The sequence below is a fragment of the Nycticebus coucang genome, chromosome 4 (assembly GCF_027406575.1).
Source record: "Nycticebus coucang isolate mNycCou1 chromosome 4, mNycCou1.pri, whole genome shotgun sequence".
Taxonomy (NCBI): domain Eukaryota; kingdom Metazoa; phylum Chordata; class Mammalia; order Primates; family Lorisidae; genus Nycticebus; species Nycticebus coucang.
Window position 1 is genome coordinate 49546361 of NC_069783.1, and position 12726 is coordinate 49559086.

The 12726-nt window shown below is 42.1% G+C and overlaps 1 protein-coding gene across 19 annotated transcripts in view; it reads right to left on the reverse strand.

The window, feature by feature from the left end:
- NRXN1 (neurexin 1) overlaps positions 1-9988 on the reverse strand; it is a 1108798-nt gene extending 1098810 nt beyond the window's left edge. For 18 of the 19 annotated variants that reach the window (XM_053587975.1, XM_053587974.1, XM_053587972.1 and 15 more), the window contains exons 1-2: positions 9499-9937; positions 5042-6721 (exon numbers count right to left, since the gene is read on the reverse strand). In XM_053587975.1, the coding sequence (XP_053443950.1) occupies positions 5042-5813 (772 nt within the window). In that variant the 5' untranslated portion in view covers positions 5814-6721; positions 9499-9937. Of the gene's footprint in view, positions 1-5041; positions 6722-9498 lie in introns of all 19 variants that reach the window. The other variant, XM_053587958.1, reaches the window with a different exon arrangement.
- Positions 9989-12726: the final 2738 nt, after the last annotated feature.

Sequence of the window (12726 nt, forward strand, 5' to 3'; positions counted from 1 at the left end):
AGTAGTACTTGAATCCAGGCAGTGTGGCTCAAGAGTCAGTATAATTTAACCTTTACTCTACAAATGCATTTCAGAACAGAAAAACAAATCTTAAAACAACACCTTATACCTAAAGCAGTATTCTAGAATGGGAACTCAGCTTTTATTATTATTTTACAGATAAGCCAAGATTTTCAATAAACAGATACATTTAACTATCATACTTTAGGAACCTCCCAGACATGTCATCTAGATCAAAACCATTGATGGGTTTTCTTGTCATAAACAAAGTTTTTTCAACACAGATGAAAATCTTTTCCTACTATTGCAGACTTCAAACAAAACTCTGTATCATTTTTGTGCAGTATCTACTTATTCAATAACTACTTACATTTAAAAATGTGCAAAGATTTTAAGTCCCTACGTAATATTTTTCTTTACTGTAGTGGTTAAAATGTTGAATCAAAAAAACCAATATGAGATAACATTGTCACAATGCCAGGAGGTTCTAAATGCCCATAGATTCAACAGTATACCTGAGGGAAACAGAATGACAACCATATAAAGGGCTCAGATAATGCCTTTTACTTTTAATGTGTTCTAAACAATAAATGGCCTTAGATTTCTATACGTAACCAAACCCATGAAGATTCTTTGAGAAAGAATACTGTTTTTCCCCTAGTTTGGTCTACAGCTTACAGTGGGTGCTTAACAAATGTTGTTGACTGACAAACAGAAAAAAATGTTTTCCCTTTTGCTCTGGCTCCTTTTCAATCTGTTCTCACACTGTAGCCAGAGTGACTTTTGAAATATAAATTTGATAATGCCATCTTCCTTCCCACCATCCACACTGTATTTTCTCCATTGCTCTTCCATCGCTTTTACAATACAGATTAAAATCCTTGACATGATGCAGAAGGTCCTCCATGGCCAAGACCCACTCCTGTCCTGAGTATGGAGTGAGACCTCCATAGCATGAATACATTCAGCGCTCAGCCATCTCCTGCACCGGACTGCTGTACTGGTGCCTTTCCCTGGCTAACACTCCTCTATTTATGTTACTACCTTCTTCTGGTCTTCCAGATTCTAATAATCACTCTTCAGGAAAACCTTCTTTTATTAGGTCAGCTCACAATATTTTCAGTTTTCATGGTACCATGTACCCATCCTTCAAAATATATACTGCCATTTCAAATTTCCATTTTTTTAAGTTAATGTGGCTCCTCACTAGAATATGAAGTCTATGAAGGTAGAAACTATTTCTGAGTTTACTAACCATTTTATTGCATAGGCCTAGTATACTAGCATATACCAAGACTTAATATTTCTTGAATAAAGACATTAGTAACTGAATGAATGAGTAAACAGGATTGTCCATCTGGTCACATGAGTAAAGTCACAGACAGCAGGGGCTTTATTAAGTCATATCTATCACTTTATGATTTCCATAATATAAAACCATTTGTCAGCATAAGTCATGTGTTTATAGTTATTTAAACAGAGAAAGTGCATAAACATGACACAGTCTAATATGAAATTTTAGCATAGATGACATAAAATGCATGAGACTGGATCTGGAAATCATAAGAAATATAACTCAATTTCTCACTGATCATCCTTTTTATTCTTGTTTTTAAGCTAGTAGCTATGGAATTCAGTAATTCCTTTATGTTGTTAGGAAACTCTTAGTACCCTTAAGCAGAAGCATATTCAATAATAATTTTCCAGGAGTACTTAGATGAGATAAATATGAAAAAGCTATGTACCTAATAAACAGCCATCATTCAGGAAATATGACATGTTTGGTAAGTTGGGTTCTAAAGCTGACTCCCAGGGTCAAAGATGAATAAATTAATTCTGTTCCCTCAGTCATTATTTAAGTCTATCTATCTAGCTAGCTATTTTTTTCTTTTGAATAACACCTAAACCTAAAATAAAATAAAAATAAAAATAAAAAAAACCCTAATGAACTAGAAATCCTGTTCAGCAGACACGATGACACAGGTTTGGGAATAACAGTGTTTATGCTCTTCTCCTGGCTCTGCCACAACCCTGATCATGACACATAAGCTTTCCTGGGCACTCTCTCCTCAATACATGAACAAACAAACAAATAAATGCATCCATCAATAAATAAAACTTGCTAGGCTTGAATAAAAATAAATCCAAGATGAAACTGGCTTCATTCAATTCAAATATTCTAGAAATTCACAGGTGCTTAAGTTGTTTCAAGGCACTCTTGTCCGAGGGCAGAGGGGGCTAGAAGACAGAGAATATTCTTATATTCTTATTGAAGTCTTATTGTCTTTTCAGTAGTTTTTGTCGTATTTTAAATATGAAAGCAACTAAAATAATACTAGAACTTAAAAAGGAATGGCAGTTGGGACCAGAGATAATCTGAATTTGTGTTTAATATCTGCTTGTTTTCTTTTCCCCTAAATTTTCTCTAATGAATAAGAATTCATTTGTTTTAAAATTAGTTTTAATAAAAATGTAGCAATCAGTGTAAATATTGGCTCTATAAGAGCAAGGCTTTGTATATACTTCATGTGAATAGAAATCATCTATCCCTAGTCATCAATACATGATCGGTGTTGGGAGAGGCATCCATTCTCAATTAATTATTCAATAGTCATTTTATACACATGAAACAGAGAAAATAAGCAAGATGGAGCCAATCTTTATAGGAAGACCAACTCTGCCTTATCACTCCATCTCCTATTTATGTGATACTCAAAAGAATCCAGCCTTTTGTTTTCCTTCCACGACTAGTGGTGATCTTTACACTCCATTTTCAGCTCAATTTTTCCAAATGAATCAGTGCTCCAGAACAATCCTGATGAATCTGCTTTTCTGAGTTGAATTATCTTATGCATCAAGCACTACACTATTCAATTACGTACTTTGGTAACTCCAAGTTCTTTATCATATAGAAAGATCTATCCATTTGCCAAAATAAAATGCATTTCAGAGACATCTAATTCTGTTTCCCTTTAATGTATTACTTTTTCCATTCTTTCTCCACCTTAATTGTTCCTGCTTATTCATGATCTCTGGATCTCTACATTAAAAATGCATAGGAAAATAAAAATTTTCATTTTAAACACCCTCCCACGGAGTACAAGCTGTCATTGTGTCATATTTGTTTCCTAATTTAAGAAAGGAAGTTACATTTCATGTGTCCTTCAGTAAATTGCCTTCTCTATCTGTTAAAGTGGCATTAAGAGACTTAAAGCAATTTTACCATAAAATAATGTTCATTTTTAAATTTATTTTTATTAATCAGTGCAAAGGTATGCAATTTCAAATTATAATTTAGAAATCATCATGTCTAGCTACCTTAATCATAATTTACAATTAGGTTAGATTTAAAACATAACTATAATGCCTGATTTTACATCTGTGGAAATGACTGCAAAAGCTGAAGTATGGTTTTGACCATGGAATACACAGTCTTCAATAATTACTTAAGCCAAAATATAATAAAAAACAAAACTCACATGAAGACAGAGTGGGAATAAAATAGACCTTTTCTTTTTCTTTTTTTTTTTTAACCCCGCTAGTCCATGAAAGCTGCAGAACTCCCCTAAAGACCAGCTTTCTTCCTAACTAACTCCCTTTGCTGTTAAAACAATTACAAATTTTATCAAGTCTTCATTTCTCTTAAAGTCAAGTAAGAGAGAACTGCCAGGTCTAATAAGATTTACAAAGGCTAGTTCCCCTTAGCAGTGTCAGCAAAAAAAAAAAAAAAGAGAGAGAGCGAGAGAGACATACAGTAACAGTCACACATACAGCTTTTCAAAATTAGACTTAATTCACCTTTTTAAAACCCACTTCTGCCATAAACACACCATGTGTCTATGTGTTGATTGCCTTGCTATCTACCTCAAACCCTAACATCTTTCTTTCACTGATACATCTGTTTCATCACTCATTCACTCATTTTCTGTTCATAGATTTTTCTGAATTCATACAACAGTATTTGCCTTGGTCTGTCACGAAACAACATCCGAGAAACACACTGAAATCTGGATTTATGTGTAAAGGGGAAGCAATACAACTCAGGCATGGTTTTGTTGTTTAACGCTCTACCGTTTCAATCCCCCAAGAACCACAGAAATTACAACTTGGTCTCCACTCCTCAGATTAATGACATTAGTCGAATATCCTTTGAAATCACCTGCAATCCCTGTTTATGAGCCTACCAAAGCTTCCCAATCCAGCAACATCTCTATTTCTCTACCACTGTATTTCCCTGTCTCAGGCATTTGTTAATTGAGAAATATGCTACTGAATCTCTGAACACTTTTAAACATGAGCTGACCTCTCTCACACTTCAAGAAAGCACAGAAACCCCTAAATTTTACTTAAATTTGACAGATGTTGGACTTGGACATAGCCATGGAAACCAATATTAATCCCCACCCCCCAGAAAAAAACTCCCCCTGTTAATCAAAGAAAAGCTTCACGTCTCCTCCAGCTTTGTGCAACCAAAAGCAGGTCTTTACCGCTCTATTTGCAAAAGACACAGCAGTGTCTGTGAACCCGTCTCTCTTGTCTTTACCATGAGTAACCATAACCACGTGGGTGTTCTCAACCATGGGCTTGGTGAACCTCTCCTGCGCTTCATTCTTCATCCAACACATGCCCAAGCTTCTAGAATCTAAATGCTGGTCTGCATCTTATGGACAAAGTCTGTGTTTTTATCAAGCTAGAGGTGGCAGAGGGAAACATTGTGCTCCTATATGTGGGCCATGGTCCCTTCAATACACAGGGACCAACGTGCCAAAGAACCTGAGGGACCAGGCGAGGCCCAGGAAATGGGGTTGGCAGAAAGGGCTCCAGGAGGAGACTGGACCTGGGTGTAGGTGCTCAATCACCGAGAGGATTCCAGGTTGGAGCTGGGGGAAGTCCTTAGAGAGGCTGCCAGACCTTCACCTCGCTTCACCTCACACGCTGACGGGAGAAGGAAGACCCCATGCACCTGCTCTGCCCACCTGCTGCCCAGCCTGCCCACCCCGCCCCGCCCAGGCCCAGGCCCCGGCTCAGGCGTCCGGCCTACCTTGGCTGCAGTCCTTGCCGCGGAAGCCGGTCCTCGAGCAGTCGCACACGGCCTGGTCGTCCACCACGGAGCACACGCCCCCGTTGAGGCACACGCCGCCCTCGCCCTCCTCGCCCGCCTCGCATGGGCTGCCCCCGCCGCTGCTGGGCGGCTCGTCGTCCAGCTTCACCTCGCCGCTGTCCACCGGCAGCGCCTGGGAGGAGTTGACCCTCACGTCCCGAATCCACCCTTTGAAGGGCTCGCGCTCCCGCACCGAGGCCAGCGTGAGCTTCAGCGCGGCGGCTCGCAGTTCGGGGGGCAGCCCCCCGACGAACAGGCTGCTGAACACCGTCATGTCCCTGCGCTTGGACTTGACCTCCACCCACTTGGCCTCCACCTGGTCGATGAAGAGCGTGGTGTTGCGGAACTGGCGGCGGATGCGCACGCTGTGCCAGGCGCCGTCGTTGACCGGCGTGTCGGCCAGCAGCGTGGCGGGCTCAGCGCAGAAGATGGAGAAGCTGAGCTGCAGGCGGCCGCCGCGCGTCAGGATCAGCTCCAGGAAGTCGCAGAAGCCCTCGTCGTCGAAGTAGAGCACGAGGCCGCGGGCGCTGCGCGTCTTCAGCTGGAAGCTCATCTCGCTCTCGCAGCAGGCGTTCCACTTGGGGAAGCGCGTCCACTGGCCCTCGGCGCCCGGGAACTCCAGCCCGCTGCCCAGCTCGGCCCAGCAGCCCAGGAGCAGCAGCGAGAGGCACAGCAGACAGCAGCCCCCGCGCTGCAGCAGCGCCGTCCCCATGCTCGGGGCTGGGGTGCGGCGGGGGGGTGCCGGGGTCGACAGGGTCAAAATGGTCCTGGACACCGTGATGGAGAAATAAGGGTCCCCAAAGGAAGGAGGGGAAAGGGACGGGCAGGACGGGAGGGAGGAGCCCTCCTTTATCTAGTTCTTTTTTTCTTCTTCTTCTTCCAACAACCCCTCTCTCTCTCCCTGTAGTCCCCTTCCAACTGGAAAACGTAGACCCCGGTGGTACAGGGCAGCCACACAACTTCCAGACCAAAGGGTGGATACAGTTTGGAGGAAACGTGCTGGAAAAGGTGTCAACAGAAGATCAAGGGGTATCACTGATCCATTGGAGTCTGATGAACTAGTTTAAGGGCATGTGTGGTGTCAGCAGATACTTCACTGCTCAAAGACCATTACCTGCCGAGTACCACCAGCATTACCAGGCCAAGGTGAAGCAGTTAGACTCAGCAAGAAGCAAACACTTTTCTCAGGGAAGTACAAAAGACCGGTATCCTGGGATGCTTGTGGATGCCTCGAATGCTTCTCCTGCAGATGTAGTGTCCCAAACCAGAATGCAGGGAGGAGTCTCCCCTCTTCGGGGCACCACTTAGTAACCTCAGAACAGCTTCAAAGGCTTGCTTCTTCCATCATGCCATGTACTTCAGCACCACTGCAGCAAAAGCTCAGTTCCTTGTGCGTGGCCTTACAGGGTGGATTTTACTTCTCTTTTTAACCTCCCCAGCAGTAGGACTCAAACCCAGAAGTTGTGAGATAGGCAGAAGCTGTTAGACGTGGAAATCACAACAGCTCTTCTTCCTTCCTCTCCACCTCTGAAGACCAAGCTAAGAGGCCAGCACATCAATTGGTTGTGTATTGGTGATGCATTTTGGTTTTATTTTGTTTTTTCATAAGGACCCAGAAATCTGCAGAGAATTAAAATTAAGGCTTAAAGTCAATTATAATATCATATATAAGTCACTTTTTCAGCTCAGAAAGAAGTATAGAACTGGTGCTATTACTAAGACAAAGAGTTAATCTTACCTGATGAAGCTTTGTGTGTGTGTGTGTGTTGACCTACAAGTAAGACTAAAATTTCCTAATAATTAATATCACACTCTTACAATCAGACATTACACCCTTGTGGCTTATAACTGTTAATAGGTAACTCCAAGCTTTAAATAGAGATTTTTATCATGGTTATCTTTTTCTATTTCCAAGATAGTTTTATTTTTGAAATGTATGAGGGGAGAAAAAAATGCCCTTTTAAGGATTTCTGCTTATATGGTGTGCTGGTTATATGGAAAGTAAAAATATTGCTTATTCAGATGTCAGTTAATAGCAGATTGTAAAACAGGCAAAGTAGATCAAACTGTCAGTAAGAAGCTGCCAGCTTAAATTTGTACAGCTTCCTACCATTTTTTTTTCCTCAGAGAGAAAAGGAATATTGATGGTTTCTTGGTATTCTCTTTTAAAATTTTATACAAGTGTAGTCTTCCTTTTTGTTAAAGGAATAACCATTTATAAAAGAAAACATCTCATTGAAACCAGTTAGGTATTTTTGGCAGTATTTATGTTTCAATTGCCATACTATTACCTCCTCTACAGATGAGTAAAATATTTAATATTTTGCCTAACAATGTAGTAATCTAACTCCTCAAGTCCTCATCTGTCAGCCCCTAGGATCTGTGTGGTCAGAACAGCAGTGGTATCTATGTCACCTCAGCTCCTGTGGCTCCAGGATACTAGAATTGAAAACCATACCTTTGAATTACTCTCTATACTATTAAATCACTTCTCTTTATTCAAGTCTAATCTGACAGCTTCTTGAAAAGGTACAGAAATCACATATTCTGGGATTTTTTCTCAGTCATCCCCCCACCCCCCAAATAAAATTACTCTTATAGTTTGAAAAAGAATCACAAATGTATCATCTGGTCATGTGAAGGAAGCACATGTATTTTCCTCAGCACCTGACACTACTCCCCCACCCCCACACCCACACCAGTACACATATGGCCCAGATTTATTGCCTGGACATAAAAGCTCACTATTCAATCAACACCCCCTCCCCAAAGCTGAAACTTGCGGTAATTTATGGCACCCGCATTGTGCTGCCGCTCCTCTGTGGGGAGAGCCGAGAGCATTTCTCTTCAGTACAGAGCAATCCCTACAGGTGTCAGCTGAGAGCCACCAAGCTAGGGGATCCCACTTCAAGTTCCTCCCTGATGAAATTGATGACTGGTCCCTCTCTCAGCACACACGCCCCATGCGTGTGCTCATACTGCCCACTAGCAAAAGGAAATAAAAAATCTCAGTTGCTTATTTATTATGGCTGATACATTACACTCACCATCACCAGTCATATCTACTCCTGTGCCAAACCCAAAGAAAGGTGCTCTTAAAAACCATCTAAAATAGCACATTATTCAATATAGTTTCATTTTTAAGTGGACACAGGAATCTGCTAAATTTTCAGTCATTTGAAAAATAATCTGATTATCACAATCAAGGGTAATGCTTTGAACCCATTCTCAAGCTTGTATGTTAAAAAACCTTTTTGCTTGTGTGTATGACTCTGTTGGAGCCAATTTCTTATAAATTAAGATTACAAAGATCACATCACCTTCCCCTCCCCCTCCCTTGCTCTCCTGCACTAGTGCACACCTTGACAATTTTTTAAGGAATAGAGGAGAAAAGAGGAAAAAAACTAAAGGTTGTGTAGCTATGTATAGATACATATACACATACATATATGTATATTCTTACCAAAGGGGAGGTTAACTGGTTCTCCCAGTTCTTAGAGGAAGCTCATTGTGTGTGAGACTATCTGTATTTATACGGAGAAAGAGGATTCTCTCTAGGTGCCTGAAAGACCTGGCGAGTTCACAAATCAGAGGATGAAATAAAGGGATCTGAAAAACAATCTTACTGCAGCCAAAAGAAGAAGCGCTCTAATTCAAAAGCAGACTAACAGCCTCATTAATCTTTTCTTGCATTTTCAGAATCAAATTCATTCCCAAGTCACTGGAAGGATCAATACAGTACGATCATCAGCTGCAGTCAAATATTTTACCACGTTTATGGTATCTCTGCCTTTCTCTCTCTCATACACAGACGCGCACACACACATACACACCTATCTTTCCATGCAGTCTTCAATATATATCCTCATAAAGAACCTGAAATATGTGGGAACATTTTTAGAAGTGCCTATCTTTTTTGCTCCTGGCTTTTCCAAAGTCCTTCCATACAAATGCACACCCAAAATTCTCCCTGGCTTTCCCGCCCAGTCTCTAAGCTCCATCTCTATTACCAGTGCAGTTTCTTGGACGGTGGAGTTTACTGCAAAAATTAAGGATAGGGACAGTGTGGGCTGATGAAGAAGGGAAAGAAATGTACACATATAGATATCTTTTATTCCTTTGATTTCTAACCCGCCTGTCAATTTTCTTTCTTTTGCTAATAAATCACTGCATTCAGCCTTCAAGTTACTACCCCAGTCCCACCATCTCATCTTCTCGCCATCTATTTAAAAGGCTTCCTGCAAGGCAACCAAGATCTACACTCCTCCACCCTCCCACCACCCATTCTTCCCAGTGTATTTGTGGCATATCCTGGCTCAGTTACAATGGGGAAAGATATCCGTCTCCAGCTTGCCTCGCCTCATCCCCTCCCCCCAACCCAAATTGAGCTGCTTTACCTGCGTGGTTATTCCCCTCAGCTCGAGCCAGAGCCTGAAGCATGCATCAGTCAAAGCGAATTTCCTGAGGTCTATGGATAAGGCGACTGCGGCTGCCTTTTCAGAGGCGTCAGGCTTGAGCGTCTATCTCCAGGAGTGCGGGAGGGGAGAACAGGCAACGGAGGGGAGCCGCAGCAGCGGGAGGAGGAGGAGGAGGAGGAGAGGGAAAGAGCTGGGAAGGAAGAGGCGGCGGTGGAGCCGGAGAAGGCTGGGTTACGTGACGCCGGGTGCTGTCCTTCTGAAAGAGAAGGGCGGAGCTGAGCTCTCCGCAGTACCATGGAGAACGGCCGGCCCGGCCCGTGACTGAGGACTGGGCGGGCTCGGCCGGGGTGCGCAGCCCCTCCAGGGCTGGACGCTGAGAAGTGAGGTGCTTCTACCTGTGCTCGCTGTCTGTGCAAGGGGAGCCCGGTGGGGCGGGGACCTGCCGCAAGCGCTTCGAAGTTGTCACCACCCTCCCTCCCCCATCAGAAAGGAGAGAGAGGGAAAAGAGAGGGAGAGACAGGGAGAGAGAGAGAGACCGAGCCCACGTAGCCTACTGAGCATGCCCAGGCCCCTGCTAGCCCCACGGAAAGCTGTGTGGAGATTCCACTTCTCCGGGGTTTTGTAGTGTTTGGGCGGGGATACCTGAGCCTGTGCCAGGAAAGGGCCCCGCAGTCCAGTAGAAGGGACCCACGAGTCGGATGCGCAGGGCTCGTGATGAGCTCTGGCTTGACTTGTCCACCTCGGTCTCCTGCTGGGAACCCTTGAAAAGCTGCAGCTCTTGGAGGAATGCGGGGACACTGCCAGTGCCCAAGATCCAACGTCCCTGCCCCGCCCCTTACTTTGCCCTGAGCAATCGCCCCAAACCTTCAAGATCTGTCTAGACTGTGACAGAGAGGTGTAAGCGGGACCCACCAGGCTGGCACTCCCACTTGGAGACCAGAGACTGGGATCAAGGGTGTCTGACGGGGCTTTCCGCCGCGGTCTCGCCTCATCCTTCAGCTTTCCTCGCTCTGTCTGGACCATGAGCATCCCAGCTGAAGCAAGTTCTCTACCTGTTTAACGCTCCCCTCAGTCTCCGCCTTCCTTTTGCAGCTGGTAAAACCTGGAGAAAGTGGAACTCCGTGCAAGGCTCTAACCTTGTAATTGGGCATGTCCAGTAGGCTTTTCAGGGTGTGGTAAGAAAGGAGTTAACTCCAAGGGAGCTTGCAGATGAGGTGGGGAAATGTCCTGGAGTCTGTGGTTTGAATCCAATACACATTTAACTTCCTTTGCCTGTTATATTCTGAGTCTGGCTTAGTTGCAGAGCACAAAGGAAGAGCAGATATTTTTATTTCAATACCACAAAACGAATAGTCTCAGCCCTAAATGCTATATAAGACTATTTTCGGCCTGCAGGCAATGTAAAGCGAGAATGTTAAGAACTAGACAAATTCAGGAGCATTGAAATAATGTACATATGTCCATTCAAATGCAGTGTTTCTTTTCTTCCATAAAACCATAACTCATTCCTATAATAAGCCTGTTTATACTTTCACTACTTTTGTAAAAAGTCTAAAGCACCTACAGACAGGTATCACAGGTTTTAATATTTTTCTTCTCCTTAGAAACACAGTGTGGTCAAGTGGTTGACTGTGTGGCAGATAGACTGAGTTTGAACTTCACCTCTGACTTTTAGTAGCTATGACATTAGCAAGGTATTTAATCTTATGCCTCAATCACCTCATCTATAAAAGGGATAAAATAGTTACCACTTCATGTGTTTTATGTTGTGGAGATAAAATGAATAAATGAACATAAAATATTTAGAATTATGTATTAACTAAATATTGGCTGTTTTGATTAGTTATGCCAAGTCCACTTTCTGCTCTCTTTCACCCCATGGAAACCATGACACTGAAACTCAAATTTTTTGACTATAAAATACAGGTACTAGGGATTTCTAGCTTACTCCATAGGATTGCTTTATAATAAAACAATAATGGTTAATATGGTTGTTTAAGCAGAAATCAAGTTTTAAGTAATGTAAAACAAAGACTCAGAAAAATAACTTATCCAATAACTTATACAGTCATAGTGAGCTTGGAGCAAAAAATAGTCTACTTAATTCAGGGTCTTTTCCATTTTTCCTACTATTTACCAATAAGTTCTAGAATACATAGCACAAAAGATAAACCTGGATATGTTTAGTATAGAGCTAAAGAGCTTTTCCATTTTTCCTACTATTTACCAATAAGTTCTAGAATACATAGCACAAAAGATAAACCTGGATATGTTTAGTATAGAGCTAAAGCTTATTGCCAATGTGGATTAGACAGCCAATTTTCAAGAATTAACTCTGAATAGGTTCCATGGTGCTCTTAAGATTTTGTGTGTGGGTTCATCAGTGAACATTATGGCAGAAGACATTTTTGAGACACTCTTAAAAGTCAAATACTTGCCTTTTACCAGAATTTGTGAAAACCCATTATTTACTGTTAGTGTTTATTACCTGAACAATGGCCTAGTATATTTCATTTTCCCTTTGTGAATTTTTATTTTATCTTTAGCTGGGCTATCCAGTGTTTCTCCTGGGCCATCATTTCCCTTGGGAGGTATTTTTTCTATCCTGATTCAAAGAAATGCATTAATAGTATGCTTATGCTTCATGCATAAGTTTTAAAATAAATAGATCACATATACGCAATCCCCACCAATACTCACATATCAACTATATAAATTGGGGGACTAGATCATGTGTTGGAGCAATCACCTGTTCAGATTTAAAATACCTATTGTTTTTAGTCTAAGGAATGTCTACAGCCACAAGATCTCTTTATTTCAATAAATATGAAGAGGGAAAATAATCAGCATGTGGGTAGAATGGGGAAAATGTCACAACATAATTTCGTGGCAAAAGTTTTTCATTTATGTTGACGTGTGAGTTCTGCTTCTACATGAATTGCTTTAATCCTCTGAGCTTCATCAGTAAACTGGAGATGAAGGCCCCTTACTTTACAAGATTTGGTGAGGATAATGCCAGTGTTGAATGTTAATTGTGTGCCTATTCCAGGCCAAACAGGGCTCTAAGTGCTTCATTTACTAAATCCTCACAGTAACTCTAAGAGGTAGATTCTAGGATTTCACTCATTTTACCAATGAGAAAATTGAAATGGAGAGATTAGCCAAGATAGTCAAAGTCACATACATAGTAAGTAGCAGTGTGAGAAA